The 19106-nt window shown below is 37.4% G+C and overlaps 1 protein-coding gene across 3 annotated transcripts in view; it reads right to left on the reverse strand.

The window, feature by feature from the left end:
• CHN1 (chimerin 1) overlaps positions 1-19106 on the reverse strand; it is a 200488-nt gene that overhangs the window by 127366 nt on the left and 54016 nt on the right. For all 3 annotated transcript variants that reach the window (XM_017946671.3, XM_021923729.2, XM_021923728.2), the window contains exon 3: positions 15108-15163. In XM_017946671.3, the coding sequence (XP_017802160.1) occupies positions 15108-15163 (56 nt within the window). The remainder of the gene's footprint in view (positions 1-15107; positions 15164-19106) is intronic.

The following is a 19106-nucleotide window of genomic DNA, read 5'->3' on the forward strand; positions in this document are numbered from 1 at the left end:
AGAATATGTATATAAAGATTATACATTAAAAAAATAAGTATTCTCAACTGAAGATTTGGTTCTGCATTGTACTTCAAAATGGCTCAGTTGTCTGGAGAGGGAGAAAGGAAGAACAATATGCACTTCATATTTGCTATCTACAGAGTTATATTCCGAATTAAAGGCTAGCAAGTCAGTTAGCATTCAACTCTAGCTTTGGATCTATTTTAATTTCTTATACTAAAGTAAGGAAGGAGGAAGGGCAGGGAGGAAGAGAAACAGAAGCCACTGCCACTGCCTCGTGGCTTAGGAAAATAATCATAGTAATTCTATATATACACTGCTATCACATTTTAAATCAAAATTAGAACTGAATAACAAACTTTACAAGTTTCTTATAAATTATTCATCATATTAAGATACAGTTATATTTAAGTGAAAAAATCAAAGTAAGGGATCTGTTGTTTAAAGAGAATTCACAAAGGAAAATTATGACTCATACATATATAAAAATAAACACGTTAAAAGTTTAATTGTAATCATTAATGAGGGGATCAGGCAGATGATATAACCAGTTCAAAAGATAATCTGAAGAACAGACACATTTATAAATTAGAAATTTTGAAATGAATGTGCAAATAAGGGCAAAATGAGTTTTTCCACAATGGTAGGCATGGCAGAGGTATATGACTGAACCTTCGCTGAACAAGGCAAAATGTACATGTCTATAAATGCATTACTACCAGTTATCTACAAGTTACAGAGTTTAAAATAAGCCAAAGCCAATGAAAGACTAGAATCAGATAACCTGGGAAAATGTGCTGCATGCAGACAATTCAGTTTTCCATTGAAACACATATTTCACTATGTTTTCTAAATTATTTTTCTCACTGCACTTTAAGCCATAGAAAATATCAATATGGTAACAGCTAAGCTTCAACTTACAATAAATCAATAAAGTTTAAACTTACAAAATCTTCAAGAAAAAAACTGAGTAACAGCAAAGTGGAGGAATACTTATCAAAGAGCTACATAGAGTTGGAAGTGACTTACAGGTGAAAAATCAGGAAAATGAGAATCAGATATGTTATGAAACTTACACAGATTATTTTACTTTTATTACTCCATTTGTAGTAAGGCAGACTTTCAGATACCTGCCTTCCTACTCAGTGCTATATCATTCTAGTTACCAGAACTAGAAATGCAGCTTGTTTTTCATTGTGTTTTCCATTTTCTCAAAGAAAACCATTAACCTTCAGCATGCCAAGTAAGTTAGCTCACTATGATCAAATTTTACTAATTCAATAAAGAATATTTAAAAGTTTTTTCTTTAAGACTCTATAAATACTACTTAATAACTTGCAAAGTCCAGACATGGTGGCTGATGTCTATAATCCTAGCCCTTTGGGAGGCCAAGGCAGGCAGATCACCTGAGGTCAGAAGTTCAAGACCAGCTTGGCCAACATGGTGAAACCCTGCCTCTACTAAAAATACAAAAATTAGCCACGCATGGTGGTCCGTGCCTGTAGTCTCAGCTACTCAGGAGGCTGAGGCACAAGAATCACTTCAACTCAGGAGGTGGAGGTTGCGGTGAGCTGAGATCGCGCCACTGCACTCCAGCCTGGGTGACAGAGTGAGACTCTATTTTAAAAAAAGGAAAAAAACTTGAGAAAAACTTTTGCGAAAAACTCAGCTTCTTAAGATTACTTTTTTGGTTTTCAGTTTTCAAAAAATCAGACTGCATTGGAAAAGGATAATACATGAGTTTGATAATTCAAACGTCTTTGTATTCACTATTTTCCTACCTTAGATTCAAGTAACCAGTAGTGGTTAAGGTGTGGAAACTACTAATCTGTTTATTTAACTGGTAAGAAGTTCCTTTTGGAATTGTCACTGTGATCTTCAGTTTTACAAATGTGTGTCTACATTAGGATACTACAGACTTTTACTCCAATGCATATCTTACTACTTGTTTGTGAACTCTGATGTGTGTTTTCCTCTTAGTGATGGGGTAGTCTCTCTCTGGAGAGTGGCTATAAATTCAAGCCTGGCCCTAACAGGGTTCCAGGGGAAGTGGTGGTCACGGATGTACATAGCTTGTCTTTCACAGGATGCTTTTTTATCCAGTTGATGGCCTAATGCCTAAGTCTCTGACCCATGACCAGGTGTCCCTCTCACAGGAAACTTGTTTATACCAGCAGATACACTTGTGGCTCTTGTCTGACCTGTGTCCAATTTATTTCTCCCAAGATAGCCACTTTCTAGGAGAGCCCTGACCAGGAGAGTCAGGTATGGATATGTCAGGTGAGACACAGAGAAGGAAACACAAAAAAGCAAAGTGCATGACACAACAGAAGCAGTGTTATTACTTGGTGATTATTGCAGAGAAGAGGACAGCACACCTCAAAATGCCAGAAAAGTGAGGAAGCCACCTGCATGCTCAACCAGCAGGTCAGATCACAAGAGAGAAAGGAAGAGATCAAAGCACTTTATTACGACCCAGGGTGTTACCAGCGGGCTTACAGAAAGCAGGCATGAGCTCCATGGAGTCATGCTAGGTGGTCAATGAGACATATCTGGGCAGCCCATGCAGGGTATGGGGGTTAGAGGGGGCAAGTCAAGTAGGTTGCACCTAGCTGGCCCGAAGGGAGGTCAACAAAGGAGGCTGCATAAGGCAAATATCTGGATTGGCAACATTAAGAAACTGGCAGGGGGAAGGGAAATAGAAACTGTGTCAAGGGTGACTAAGCCCTGTTTCTGGTATGAAAAAGTCCAACTTAATATTCAAGATGGATGCCTAGGTAGCAAACAATTATAGGAATTTACTACAGCTGAATTTTAAACAGGAGCAAAAGATAGCACTAAAAGACCACTTCAAAAGAAATATATAGCAAAAAAAAAAAAAAAAAAAAGCCTTTGAGTGATAGGATGATTTTTAAATAAATGGTTGGTTTCAATAATTCACAGCTATCACTCAGCATTCATATAAAATGCTTCTATCTGCAAAACATATTATAAGTGTTAAATAACAGATTATCACAACACCAAGATATATGAGCATGTGAATCTATTTTTTTGGAACCAAAATAGGCTGTGTGAGCACATAGTGCAACCAGTGGCCAAATTCTAATTTCAATTAGAGTGCTTTCCTCCCACTCCTGTGCCAAACTCAATGCTCCCACCGAGCAGAACATGTCCTCTAAAAAGGACTAAGTATAAAACAAGCACACTGTACCTCCCATCCATTCAATTAAGAAGTCTTTATTAAGCACCTACTATGTGTCAAGCACTGTTCCAGGAACCTGGGAAATACTGATAAACAAAACAGACCAAAATTGCCACCTGCATGGAGCTTCCATTCTATTAAGAGAAAACAGCAATAAACAATAATAAGTAAGTGAACTATATAGCATGTAACAAAAGGAAAAAGTGTTGTGAAGATAAGACAAAGTAGAACAGGAAAAGACTGGGAATGCTGGGGGGATGATAAAGTATAATTCTTAACATAGTGGTCACAATGGGCCTCGCTGGGAAGATTTGAAGGATATGAACGAATGAGCCAAGTGTGTATCAGAGAGAACATTCCAGGAAGAGGAGTCAGCGGGAGGGCTGAGAAAGGATCACACCTGCTGTATCTGAGGAGCATGAAGACTGGTGGGGCTGAAGCAGAAAGGGGGCAGGGAAGAGGAGGCAAGGAAGTAGTAAGACATGAGTTAGAGATAACTTTATAAGGCATTGTGAAGGTTTGGCTTTTACTCTGAGTGAAAGGGAAAGCCAATGGAGAGTTCTGAGCAGATGAGTGACATGAGCTGACTGTGGTTTCAAAAAGATTACTCTGTGCTGGGAATAGACTATGAGGGGAAAGATCAGTTAAGAACTAGCTCAGTAACCCTCCTGAGGGATTACTGTGTGGTAAGGTAGGATAATTTACTATGACAAATCAACCTAAACATATAATAACTAGACACAACATAAGTTTATTTCTTGTTTATATAACATTCCTGTATATGTACTCAGGTTGGCAAGACAACTGTCCTACATCCATATCCCCTCCATCTTGTAGCTACACCACCTCCTTGTGGAGATGTTTTTATCTGAATGCAAGCAGGATTTAAATTGGCAAAAAGTTTTAATGGGTCCAGCATTAAAGTGAATGTCTGCCCCACTAGAGAAAACTGTCAAATTGACATAAGTACCTAAAAGAGGCTGGGGAAATTTAGGCTAGCCAGGTTTCCAAAGAAAGGAAGACTGGATTTTGCTGAGTATCTCAGTTTCCACAGTTCATCCTCAACTGGTAGCCATGAAAACAGGTAACTACTAAAAGTTAGTGATATGGTTTAGATCTGTGTCTCCACCCAATCTCCTGTTGAATTGAAATCCCCAGTGTTGGAGGTGGGGACTGGTGGGAGGTGATTGGATTATAGGGGTGGATTTGGATCTCTGGTATTGTTCTTGTGATAGAGTTCTCACAACATCTGGTTGTTTAAAAGTGTGTGGCGCCTGCCCGCTCTCTGTCTTCCTCCTGCTATGGCCATGTGAAGATGCCTGCTCTGGCTTTGCCTTTCACCACAAGTAAAAGTTTCCTGAGGCCTCCCAAGCCATGCTTCCTATATAGCCTGTGGAACTATGAGCCAATTAAACATCTCCTTTCTCTGTGTATTACCCAGTCTCAGGCATTTCTTTATAGCAATATGAGAACAGACTAATACAGTTAGGATTCTGGACATATTCTGAAGGTAGACCCAATATGATTTCCTAATTTTGATCTGGGCAACTAGAATTAAGTAACTGCCATCAATTGAGATATGGAAGGCTGTGGTAATAGAAGGTTCTGTTCTGAACATGCTATTTCTGTTTGAGATGTCTATTAGACATACGAGAGGGGATGTAGAGTAGGAAATTGGATATATATGTGTGTGTGTATGTGTGTATGTGTGTGTGTGTGTGTGTATGTGTGTGTGTTTGGGAGAAAGGACTGGACATATAAAGAAATGTAAGTCACATTAAAACCTGAAACTGGTAAGATCATAATAAAGTAAATATAGGTAGAGAAGAAAAGAGGAGAGGATTTGGGGGCACCCCAAAATCAAGAGATCAGGTTGAAGTAGCACCAGAGAAATAGACTGTGGGGCAAGAGAAAAAACAAAAGAATGTAGTATCCTGGAAACGAAGTAAGGAAAATGTATCAAGGCGGAGAAGGTCATCACTTGTATCAGATGCTCCTAATGGGATGATGAGAGAAAAACCAACTATTAGATTTGTATGTATGTGGAAGTCAGTGCTGACCTCACCAAAGCAGTTCCGCTTGGAGTGGCAGTTGGTAAAGGTCTAAGTGCAGACAGCAAGTACAGACAACACTTTGAAATATTTTCTACAAAAGAAAGCAAAGAAATTGAGCGAGGCAAATAGAGAAAGGGTCAAGAGAACTTTTTAAGATAGGAGAAATAATAGGATATTTGTGGGCTGACAAAAACGATCTTGTAGAAAGGGAAAAGCTGTCGATGGCGGAGGAAAGGACAGAATTGCTAGGATTATGTCTTTAAGCAGATGAGAGGAAATGAGGTTCAGTGTAGTGAAGAGTTGGTTATCTTCTATGAAGATAAGCAAGAATGCAGAGCATACAGACACAAACGCTGATGGTTGGGTGGATGTGATGGTGGGAGTTTGTGGAAGTTCCCTTCTGATGGCCCAGACAACACAGCAAGATTCTGTATCTTAAAAAGATATTAAAAGTAAAAAAAAAAAAAAAAAAAAGCAGGGGTAAAGTAGGATATAAAATTATGAGCTGAAAATTAGGAGAGGGAGTCAGGTATCAGAGCAGTGGTCCCCAACCTTTTTGGCACCAGGTACCAGTTTCGTGGAAGACAATTTTTCTACAGACCGGGGTCAGAGGTAAGGGGATGGTTTTGGAATGATTCACGCACATTACATTTAGTGTGTACTTTATTTCTATTATTATTACATTGTAATATATAATGAAATAATTATATGATGCATCATAATGTAGAATCAGTGGAAGCCCTGAGCTTGTTTTCTTGCACCTAAACAGTCCCATCTGGGGATAACGGGAGACAGTGACATATCATCAGGCATTAGATTCTCATAAGAAGTGTGCAACCTAGATTCCTTGCATGGGCAGTTCACAATAGGGGTCACACTCCTATGAGAATCTAATGCCACTACTGATCTGACAGGAGGCAGAGCTCAGGCAGTAATGTCAGCGATGGGGAGTAGCTATAAACACAGATGAAGCTTCACTTGCTCACTTGCCTGCTGCTCACCTCTTGTTGTGGTGCCCAGTACCTAACAGGCCACAAGACAGTACCAGTCTATGGCACGGGGGTTGGGGACCCCTGTATTAGAGGTTTGAGAAGAGAGAAAGGGTGTGACATGAATAAAGGCAGTACAGGGAGCATTAAGTACCAACTTGAAGTTCAGAAATTCCGAAATATTTCATTGTCCTCCAGCCATACTGCTACTTGGCAGAATGTACAGAATAGGCAGAGATAGCAATAGGGTTGCAGTTTTGCCAAGCAAGTATGACATAAGAGAAGATTAGGAGAGTTGACTGGTTCCTGAAAATCTACTAGACTCCCATGCAACCCATGACCATCTTGTCACCAAGTCCTGAGAATTCTACTGCTTTAAATATTCCTGTTTCCTAATCCCTCTTGACTATTCTCAGAACCAGTGTCTTATAGGTTCTTTCCACTTATCACAAGAACTATCATAATAGCCTCCTAAACCAGTTTTTTTGTCTCTAAAATATCCATCCTCTTCCCTGAAGCCAGATGTTCTTTCTAAGCCTAATCAATCATGTTTTTCTCCTGCTTAAAATACTTTCACTTCTATAGTCTAAACTCTAAGCTTAGGACATAGAACACTTTATTACTAATGCTGGTTAGCTTTCCAGACTTATCTTTTACCACTCTCCCACAAGTACTCTGCCCTTGGCCAGAGGAGCTGCATACATATGTATCAAGGTAAGTACTACCAACTCTGTGCTTCAATGCTAAGTAAAGGTTGAGCTACTGCTCCGTTCCCTACCTAGACTGGAAGCTCCTTCAGGACAGGGATCTTGCTTTATTTGACTTGAAACCTGAGGGCCTGGGAGATGGCAGCCCCTCCAAGAATGTTGATTGAATAAACAAATACACACGTGACAGAAAGAACCAGAGCATCTCTAACAGATATAGGTTTTTTTTTTTTTTTTTTGAGACGGAGTCTCGCTCTGTCGCCCAGGCTGGAGTGCAGTGGCCAGTTCTCAGCTCACTGCAAGCTCCGCCTCCCGGGTTTACGCCATTCTCCTGCCTCAGCCTCCCGAGTAGCTGGGACTACAGGCGCCCGCCACCTCGCCCGGCTAGTTTTTTGTATTTTCTTTAGTAGAGACGGGGTTTCACCGTGTTAGCCAGGATGGTCTCGATCTCCTGACCACGTGATCCACCCGTCTCGGCCTCCCAAAGTGCTGGGATTACAGGCTTGAGCCACCGCGCCCGGCCAGATATAGGTATTAATGCACACATTTTGTAAGCCATATTATAAGAACATTGTATTGAAAAATAAATTAGACAAAGATATCTCATTCATTCATTTCACTCTACAAGCATTTAACAACCTATACTACACACCAGTCAGCATACCTAGGTGCTGAATATAATCTGCTTGCGAGAGACAAGTGAGTAAAATGATTACAGTCAATTTCCTACTTCTATAAGTAGGTCTGAAGAAAAATGTTTTTAAAACATGTGTTGGCCTGGCACGGTGGCTCACGCCTATAATCCCAGCACTTTGGGAAGCTGAAGCAGGAGGATCGCTTGAGCCCACAAGTTCAAGACAAGCCTGGGGAACATAGTAAGACCTTGTCTCTACAACAAAACAAAACAAAACAAAAAAACCAGGCATGGTGGTGCACACCTGCAATCCCAGCTTCTCAGGAGGCTGAGGTAGAAGGATCACTTGAGCCTGGCAGCGCAAGGCTGCAGTGAGCTAAAATTGGGCCACGGCACTCCAGCCCAGGCAACAGAGCAAGAATCTGTACCTAAAAAAAATATTAAAAGTAAATAAAAATAAAACATGTGCTACCAAAATACATACTCAGTATTCCTCTAATTGGTATTGTAATTAGAACTTGAATACAGTGTAAATTGTGTAATTTTATCTACATTTCTCATTACATTAATAGCACTGACTTGCGTTTCAGTACATTTTGTCCAGCCTCAGTCTACTTTACCCATTTAGCCTAGAGAAAGACAACCTCATTGTTACCATAATGTGCACCTGTACTCAAAAATGCTATCCAGGCCGGGTGCGGTGGCTCACGCCTGTAATTACAGCATTTTGGGAGGCTGAGGTGGGCAGATCACAAGGTCAGGAGATTGAGACCATCCTAACACGGTGAAACCCCGTCTCTACTAAAAAAATACAAAAAAATTAGCCAGGCATGGTGGTGGGGGCCTGTAGTCCCAGCTACTCAGGACGCTGAGGCTGGAGAACGGCATGAAACCGGGAGGCGGAGCTTGCAGTGAGGCAAGATGGAGCTACTGCACTTCAGCCTGGGCGACAGAGCGAGACTCCGTCTCAAAAAAAAAAAAAAAAAAAAAAAAAATGCTATCCAACTCCCTGCAATACTATCTTGAAAAATGTATCATAGGGAATAGAAATTTGGTTTTATGTGTTTAAAAAAAAATCACTACATTTCCCACTGTGTGGATAGCAGGGGAAAAAATGCGTCCACTTTGAAGGTCCATGTTTAATAATGGTCAGATGCCAAATACACTGTATTAATATCAGTGAACAAAAGATATGGAGCTTCTCTCATATCTCCATCTGAATTAGATAGATTTTATACCTATGTAATAAATAGATATAGTTTACACCTATGTAATTTATACCTGTGTGTACTCAGTCACTCTATATACATACACGTGTGTGCGTGTGTGCACACAGACACACACATATATACACATATATACATTTACTTGAATTCAACCAGGTGCTTAACATGAAATAACAAACAGACTATAAGCTGTGAATATGTAAGGATAGTTACAATGTACAAGGAGAGTCAGTCACAGTAAATCTTTTCATTCTGAACAGCATTCCTTGCCCACCAATTTAGTCATTAAAACATGACTGCTATTTTTTGGAGAAAAAAAATATAAATATTTTAAAATATAAACAAACATAGAATATTTACAAAAAATTTATATTTTTGTGAAACATAAATATTTCACAAAATATTGTGAAAAGTTAATACAATAAATATTTTTTATATTACAAAGTGGAAATGATGAATACATTGCTCAATTTAAGTAGGAAAACGTCACTTGTACAATTTGCTTTTCTGGTTTTTCAATGCTTTCATGCCTGCTTTTAACCAAAGGAGAGAATACAACTGGTCTAGTTCCTCACGGGATAGCAGCATTCAATCAATCATAGAGGAAAGGTAAATAAAAAGAAATTATTTTCAGAGACTCTAACATCCATCTCTTCCTCCAATATCTTATTCTATCTTGTGTCTCTGCATCAGGGTGAATCACCAGAAAGCAATCTACTTTGACCACATCAGCTTAGCCCTTTAAAAGTCAGTTCCATTGATTTATCATACCTTAATGTCATGCCAAATGAATTTTTTTAAGAACAATTTAATTCAGGAAAAACCTGGATAATACTGGCCTTCAGAGTTTTATATACTTTATAACTGTGAAACACTTTTCACGCAATTACATTGATCCTCAATCAGCACTGCAATCTACTGGCATTTTGCTGTTTTTATTTCCTCAACTTTTCTTTATTCTTTTTATTACATCTTCATTTGTGTGGTTTCAAATTATTTTAAGAAAGGAATGATATAGCTGTTTTTCAATAAAGATAATAGTCTTACTAATAAATACTTCAGGACTTTCCAAAGTACTGCCAATTTCTCACCTTCAGTTTCTCACATACTTAAAAGTATGTCTGAAGAGAACATGAAACAAAATGAAACATCTTATTAAAAAGCATTTTTAAAATTCCCATTACATGCAAATTGTTTAATCATCCTTGATCACAGCATAGTAGCAATGAAAGGCAATAATCAAGTACCTCATACTTATTCTATGCTTACAAATACACAGACTGGAAATCTACATATATCTAAAATGCAACTGGACATTCAAAAGACAATCCCATGAAACTCCTACCTAATTCTCTAAATTGGTTCTCTTTGTAACTAACTATATATTTTCAAAGCTATATTGTGTTTTAAAACAGATGTCACAATGACAAAATCCATTTTAACATTTTTATCAACAGAAAAATAATTATTTTATTAGTTTTCTTTTATTTATTTAATATATATATATTTTTTTTTTGAGAAAGAGCCTTCCTCTGTTGCCCAGGCTGGAGTGCAGTGGTGCGATCTTGGCTCACCGCAACCTCCATCTCCAGGGTTTAAGCAATTTTCCTGCCCCAGCCTCCTGAGTAGCTGGGACTACAGGCATGTGCCACCATGACCGGCTAATTTTTTGTGTTTTTAGTAGAGATGGGGTTTCACCATGTTGGCCAGGCTAGTCTTGATCTCCTGACCTCGTAATCCACCCACCTCGGCCTCCCAAAGTGCTGGGATTATAGCCGTGAGACACCACGCCCAGCCGAGAAGTAATTGTTTTTCAATAATGTGTCATCTAGGAAAGTTATTATGATTCCATATTGCCTAACACAGTTCATACTCAAATTTATCCAATTGTACCCAAAATTTATAGCTTTAAAATATATGTATAAAGTTGAGGACCTGATCAAGGTCCTTGAATCTGATTGCCATGTCTCTTTAGTCTCCTTCAATTTTATATCGTCCCACCACTGTTCTGTTTTGTGTGTGTGTGTGTGATAACGACATGATTTATAAACCCAGGGCAGATGTATTATGGAATGTACGTACTCTGAACTTGTCCGATTCATACTTTATAATTAGATTTAAGTTAAATAGTTTTGGCAAAAATATTATACAGGTGATACTGTGTGTTTCACTGCATCACTTTAGTAGACACGTGTCAGTTTGTCCCATTACAGGTAATGCTAAGTTTGACCACCAGATCTCTCCACTATAAAGGTGTATTTTTCTCTTTGCAATTAACACATAATTGGTGTTGTCATACCTTAAGACCATGTAAATATCCTGTTCACCTACAGCCTTTCACCCAATGGTTTTAACATCCAATGATTGATGATCCTTGCCTGGAGTCAATCATTAGTGCAAATTAGTGATTTTGTAATTTTATATTTTGTCTACATTTTAAGTGTCATTTCTTCTGTAACGAACAACTTTATATTTCCCCCTTTTCTCTCTTTGTAACAAAGTGAGTTTTTTTTTTTCAATTTTAAAGTACGATTATGGACTTACAAATTCTCTTTCACATAATGTGTTATAATCTATACCTACCATTATTCTTTTAGATGTTCAAATTGTTTCAAGTTTTGATGGTAGGAAACTTTCAAATAGGCTCCTGTGCCTTTTTGACATGTCCCCATCAGTTTTTGAGCACGTTCTTGCTTTCCGACACGGTATGTTCCAGGACCTCTTTGCCCCCCATTAAGAAATCAGGAACTTCTCTAAGGAACATTGCCTCCTTTTGGTAGGAAACCATATTTGGAACCCAAAATCTACACCCTGGATATATTCATTCTTACTGGGGCTTCTAGGCCCTTTCCTTGGACTGAGATAGAAAACAAATTTTTTAAATCTATGAGTTAATATTAATGCCACCAATTCAAAACTAATACCACAGTACACTTTCTAATTTCATCCCATTCTCCTAATTAATATCTCCTAAGAACCCTGGTTCCCCCTAATCCAGTAAAATTATTTCTTTGCTCTATCCTATATTACAAACAAAATAATTTCAAGATTACTATACATGTAGTTAAGGATGGGAGTGAGACTTCTCTAAGTCTGTTTTTATATAGTTGTGACTTTTGAACTATGTAAATGTTCACATGTTGAACATCTGATCATCTACTCCTTATGATAATTGTTTTACTGGTCTCTGGTTTAATCCTTCAGTGCTTCTCTTTTGCAAAAATAAACTATTTTTTTTCTTTTTTGTGGAGAACAGTATCTCGCCATATTGCCAGGCGGGTCTTGAACTCCTGGGTTCAAGCTGTCTTCTCACCTCTGCCTTTTGCAAATTTTGTCCTTAGAATATTTCCCTCTGAGTTCGTACAATCAGAATAATATGTTTAAAAGTTACTTAAGCCAAGAAGTATATGGAAAAACGCTCAGTATCACTAAACATCAGGGAAATGCAAATCAAAACCACAATAAGATATTTTATGTCACCCCAGTTAGTATAGCTACTATCAAAAAGACAAAACAAATGCTGGCAAAGATGCAGAGAAAAGGGAATTCATACACTGATGGCGGGAATGCAAATTAATGCAGCCATTACGGAAAATGGTATAGAGGTTCCACCAAAAAACTAAAAATAGAACTACCAATCTCATTACTGGGGTTATATCCAAAGAAAAGGAAATCAGTATGTCAAAGAGGTGTCTGTGTTCTCATGTTTATTGCAGCATTTTTCACAATAGCCAAAACATGGAATCAACCTAAGTGTCCATCCATAGACAAATGGATAAAGAAAATGTGGTTTATTTACACAACGGAATACCATTCAGTCATTAAAAAGAATGAAATCCTGTCATTTGCAGCAACATGGATGAACCTGGAAGACATTATGTTAAATGAAATAAGAAAGGCACAGAAAGATGAATACTGCACATTCTCATTCATATGTGGAAGCTAAATAAATTGATCTCACAGGAGATGAACAAGACAGTGGTATCTAGAGGTTGGGAAGGGTAGAGAAAAGAAACGGATAGGGAGAGGTTGGTTAATAAATATAAAATTATCCTAGATAAGAGTTACAAATAATTTATTGTATATTTTCAATTAGCTAGAAGAGAGAATTGTGAATGTCTCAACACAAAGAAATTATAAATATTTGAGGTAATGGATATGCTAATAACCCTAATTAATCATTACAGTGTATACATGTATCAAAATATCGCTCTGTACTACACAAATATGTACAATTATTATGTGTCAATTTAAAATATAGTTTTTAAAGCAACTTAAAAGGCCAGGTGCCCTGACTCACACCTGTAATCACAACACTTTAGGAGGCCACAGTGGGTGGATCCTTTGAGTTTAGGAGTTTGAGACCAGCTTGGGCAACATGGCGAAACCCCATCTCTATAAAAAAAATACAAAAATTAGCCAGACATGGTGGCACATGCCTGTAGTTCCAGCTACTTGGGAGGCAGAGGTAGGAATATCACTTGAGCTCAGGAGGTTGAGGTTGCAGTGAGCCAAATCACGCCACTGGACTCTAGCCTGGGTGACAGAGAAAGACTCTGTCTCAAAAAAATTAAAAGTTATATAAATAAATAAAAGCTATTTAAGTTTATTTTTTTGGTGATTACGTCGTGAATTTGTAAGGCTCATTTGTTCTTGTTTGTTTTGAATTTTAGGGTTCACTTTTGTGTGTGTGTGTGTGTGTGTGTGTTTGTTTTTGTTTTGAGATGGAGTCTTGCTGTGTTGCCCAGGCTGGAGTACAGTGGTGCGATCTCGGCTCACGGCAACCTTTGCCTCCCAGGTTCAAGCAATTCTGCTGCCTCAGCCTCCCAGTAGCCGGGATTACAGGCGCCTGCCACCGCAACCAGCTAATTTTTGTATTTTTAGTAGAGACGGGGTTTCACCATGTTGGCCAGGCTGGTCTCAAACTCCTGACCTTGTGATCTGCCCGCTTCAGCCTCCCAAAGTGCTGGGATTACAGGCATGAGCCATCATGCCCGGCTGGGTTTGCTTTTTAAAAATCATTTTTCTTTACCTTTTTTGTTTCAATACATGACCATTTACATGGGTCAAAAGTCACAACTATAAAATCAGAGTTAGAAAAATCTCACTCCCATCCCTATTTCCTCCACAGTGCTCTTCATCCAATCCTTATCATAATTATTTTACTGGTCTCTGGTTTAACCCTTTCTGTGCTTCTCTTTTGCAAAAAATAAACTATATCTATAAATATACTTTTCCTTTTTGTGGAGAACAAGCTCTCACTATGTTGCCCAGGCTGGTCTTGAACTCCTGGGATCAAACTGTTCTCGCCTGTGCCTCGCTAAGTGTTGAGATTACTGGCATAAGCTGCTTTGCCTGGCCAGACTACATATTTTTTATTTTCTATTCTTTCATATGAAAAAGGGACCATACTCACTATATCTATATACATTGTATATCTGGAAATCTTTCCATATCAGTACATAGAAATCTTCCTTATTCTTTTTAGTATTCTATTCTATTCAATCCGTCTCCTCTGGACAGACATTTAGGTTTTTTCTGCTATTACTAACAATCCTATAATGAAAAACTTTGAGCATATGTTATTCTATATTTGTACAGGTGGTTCATCGGGATAAATTCCTAGAATTTGGACTGGTAAGTCACAGGTAGGTGATGGTATAATTTGGTAGATACTACAAAATTCTCATAAAATTACACTGTCACATTTCAGTCAGCAACATAAGTGCCTGTTTCTTCACAGGCTTGCCAATTAAGTATATTCTGAGCTTTTAACTTTTGCCAATCTGCAAAGTAAAAATGATCTCTCTGTATATTAATTGGCATTTCTCTTATTATCAATGAAATTTGAACATCTTTACAAATATTGTCATACATCATATCTTTTTTTTGGTGAACTATCCATATCTTTTGTTCATTTTTAAAATCATAAGTTAAACACTTATTTCAATGTAAAAAAGAATTCAATAATCCTATAATGATGGCTTCAAACTTTGTTCTAAAAAAAGAATATTAAACAATGAAAAAACAATGTAAGAACTAACTGAAAAGAATACGAACAACCCTTAAAACTATATCGTCATATTCTATACTGTGTTCCAAACAGTCCACTAAAAAGTGGAAGTTAAATCAAATGAGAAGGATTAAGAAAAATGTATTCAAGTTATAATTTTATGATATCAATTAGTGTTAAGTGGTTTATCTCACAAACAACCAAGTCACTGAAGAAGGTGAAAGTTTGGGAAACAGATGGTTGAGAGACATTTTTTGGTAGCAATTTCATTACACCCACCTCGCAAGTACAGGTAATTCTTCGAGGATGAGGGGCTTCCTGTTGTAGCTGATATACTGTGAGAAGGTAGAAACAAAAAGTGTCAATGTCCCTTCCATAGAACTTATCAATATATTAGAAATAAAAACCTGGCTGCTTTTTATGTTCACAAGAAAACTGGTATAACCTTATTTATTAAATGGTGTTATGAACAAAACAAAGAAAGTAAACAAAACTACATTTAGTGAAAGCCCAGGAGCAATACAAACAGAAAAATCATAATCCAAATAAGTGTCTTTTTACCTTGTAACAAGTCAGTGCTGGATATTTGGCTCTGTTCTCTGAAATCTGGTCATTTATTTTTCCCAGTTCTTTGTGGGGATATTAAAGGATGTCTTTGATATAAACCAATAATGGTTATATATACATATATTTAAAGCATGTTATTGTCAAGCTTGAAACTAAAATCAAGATTTACAGGCTAAATGTAACGGATACACTGTTTTTCTCCCCTATTTATATTGCAAACATCTACCTTCAAAGATAATCTTCCTCTTTCCCTAAAAACAAAAGTTCTGAGCCAAAGTTACCACTGCTTATTCAACTAGGGCAAATATAGCAAAAGAAAGAATTCAGATATTCAAATAACTTGCCAAAAGAGTGAATCATTTTCAGGGCATATGAAAATGTATCAGTGAAAATTATACCGATACCATGACTTCCTTCTAGCCTCACTTCAGACTTTTTTATTTAAAATGAAAAAAGAATGAATAGGATGTGTGGCTACATATGTCTAAGTTTATCTCTTAGAGATTTTTTTCTATTTCTACATATATAATCACATATAATTTAATATTCTAAATACTTAAGATATTTTGTCAACATAACATCAAACTACCCAGTAATCTGGGACCATCAGGTAACAGATGACTCAGATTTCAAAGGGATATCATTACACAGACTCTACTTCTGACCACACTGATTCATCTACATCATAGGAACATATATAGAATAAATGCAATTAGACTATACATATATACACACATACATAATTAGCCTGTGTGTGTACATATAAATGTGTGTGTATATATACACTCTCTCTCTCTACACACACACACAGTGAACACACACAGATACAATCACCATGTGTACTTCTATGCAAAGGGGATACAGCACTGTGGTTAAGAATTTGAACTCTTGAATCGAACAATCTGGAGTCTGAACACTGGGGCTCTGTCACTAACACTGCATTCTGTGCCTTCATTTTCCTTATTTGCAAAATGGGATTAATAATAATTTCTACTTCACAGATAAGGATATAAATAATTTATGTAAAAGATGTAAAATAGTCCCTAGCTCACAGTAAATGCTCAATGAAAATTACTCATTATTATGCATAGGCGACTGGTATTAATACATAAAATTCTTTATAATAATACTTGATTACTAGGATGCATCTTGAGTTCCTCACTAAAACATAGTTATCGGAGCAATGCTATAATTTAAAAGGAACTGAGAAAATACAGCTTTATTGTTTAAAAATCAAACACAAAGCCACTTCATCAGTAATGTTTAAATTCTACTGGTAGAAATGTGTTCCTTTACCTTTTTCTCCTGATGGCAAAAGTCCCCAAGAGAAGTAATACATTAAAATAGTTTTAGATACCCATATTTCATTGAGAGAGTTAATAAGAAATATTCCTGTGGATACAGTTTTATATATTGTTACGAGATGACACAAAGAGAGTTAATTCTGAGGTAGAAAAGGGAAGAAAAAGCACTAAAGTCAAATTTGTCTGGCCCTGATAATGAAAAGTACATGTGTATCACCCCATGATATGTGTAAATCTCCACCCTCCTTAAAAGCGGCCAAAACATGATTTGTAAGAAAGAAGCATTCTTCAAGGGCCAGGCACAGTGGCTCCCACCTGTAATCCCAGCGCTTTGGGAGGCCCAGGTGGGAGGATCATTTGAGCTTAAGAGACCAGCCTGGGCAACATAGCGAGACCCCGTCTCTAAAAAATGTAAAAAGAAAAAAAAAGATTCTTCAAGTCCATTCCTCCATATTGGTAATCATAAGGCAAAAATTCAGTTCACATTTCTACTTTGATCAGTAATTCTCAAAACATTGGTATTTCCCTTTGTCAAGAAAATGCTCTGGAAAGTGCTGCCATCTATGAAAATCCAATTCTGAGAACTGAATGATAGTCAAGAAGAACATTAAAAGTTAATACAGAAAGTAAAATGTCGATTTTGACTCAAAGCACAAATACTGTAGTATCTGGTTATCAGCAGTAAGCATTTGCCTGTTCAGTAAGCATACATTAAGATGAGCCACTATGAAAAAAGGGGAGACAATATTGTCATATGAGAATTGATTTGGGTTTCAAATTTGTTTCATCAGAGTTTCAAAGGGTACAGTATTTTCTTAACATTAAGTCACATAAGGTTATTTACTTTTCAGTTTCTTTCAAATCCTCCTAATTGTCTCAAAGGATAAAGCTCTGTTTCATAAAGAGAAACTTTTAGACAAATGCTTCCTGATTGGCTACCAGTGGTTACCAATGGTTAATCTACCTTTAAGACTCGCTTTTTTTAATTCCTGTTTTTTTTTTGTTTTTTTTGTTTTTTTTGAGACAGTGTCTCACTTTGTCATACAGGCTGGAGTACAGTGGCACAAACACAACTCACCGCAGCCTCAACCTCCCGAGTTCAAGCAATCCTCATGCCTCAGAACCCAAGTAGCTGGGACTACAGGCACACATCACCACGTCCAGTTAATTTTTTTTTTTTTTTGAGACAGAGTCTCGCTCTGTCACCCAAGCTGGAGTGCAGTGGCATGATCTCAGCTCACTGCAAGCTCCACTTCCCACGTTCATGCCATCCTCCTGCCTCAGCCTCCCGAGTAGCTGGGACTGCAGGCGCCCACCACTACGCCTGGCTAATTTTTTGTATTTTTAGTAGAGACAGGGTTTCACTATATTAGCCAGGATGGTCTCGATCTCCTGACCTCGTGATCTGCCCGCCTCGGCCTCCCAAAGTGCTGGGATTACAGGTGTGAGCCACCGCGACCAGCCTAATTTTTGTATTTTTTATAGAGACAGGGTTTCACCATCTTACCCAGGCTGGTCTCAAACTCCTGAGCTCAAGTGATCCTTCCACCTTGGCTTCTTAAAATGCTGGGATTACAGGTGTGAGCCACTGTGCCTGATCAAGTCTTGGATATTTTATAACAAATATAACAAATTTGGATTCAAAAAACACCTATCAAAAAGATCATTAAAAAATTATACAAAGTAATGACGTCTAATTCAGGCCCTTCTCTCTCAGTTTAGAATTTTTGATAATCTGAATTGGAACTCAGCTGAATTTAAATCAGCACAATCATTAAAAGATTCACCAAAAATCAATAGCTAAATTCAAGATGAGGGAATATATGATTAAAGTACTTAATATCTTCAATCACCTTAGAAGTGTCAATCATATATACTTATTAATGAAATTCTCAATCCCTACAGACAATAAATTGTTCATCAAGTCCAAACATCACAATTGGTATCTTGAAGTCAAAATTGGCCCACATGTGTTTTGTTTGCTGTCTTTTAAATTTGAGTAGGTATTTAACATCAAAAAATTAAGAAACTTAAGGACAACAAAAGCAAAAGAGAATGCCAGCCTCTCTTGAAAACTCAGATCTAGCAATATTGAACCCAGAGTCTAACAAGACAATAAAAGATGCTAATTTTGAGCTACTCTCTATAGACAGGGTCTCCACGGTCTACTGTCTCAGAGTCCTAATCTGGCTTGCTTGCCTCATTTATTACATGTAAGGTTCCTGGTTTAATTCACACAACAAGTATTGAAAAGCAATAAAACCATATTTGTTTAAAAAGAGTCCAAAACTTAGACTTCTTGCTAATTTTATTTCCCTATTGGTTTATATTTGTAAGACTTCAGAGTTACATTTTAACAAGATCAGTGGAACTAACAGTAAGAAGTACAAGATAGGCATGGGTAAAA

This window comes from Papio anubis, chromosome 10, assembly GCF_008728515.1.
Source record: "Papio anubis isolate 15944 chromosome 10, Panubis1.0, whole genome shotgun sequence".
Classification (NCBI taxonomy): Eukaryota; Metazoa; Chordata; class Mammalia; order Primates; family Cercopithecidae; genus Papio; species Papio anubis.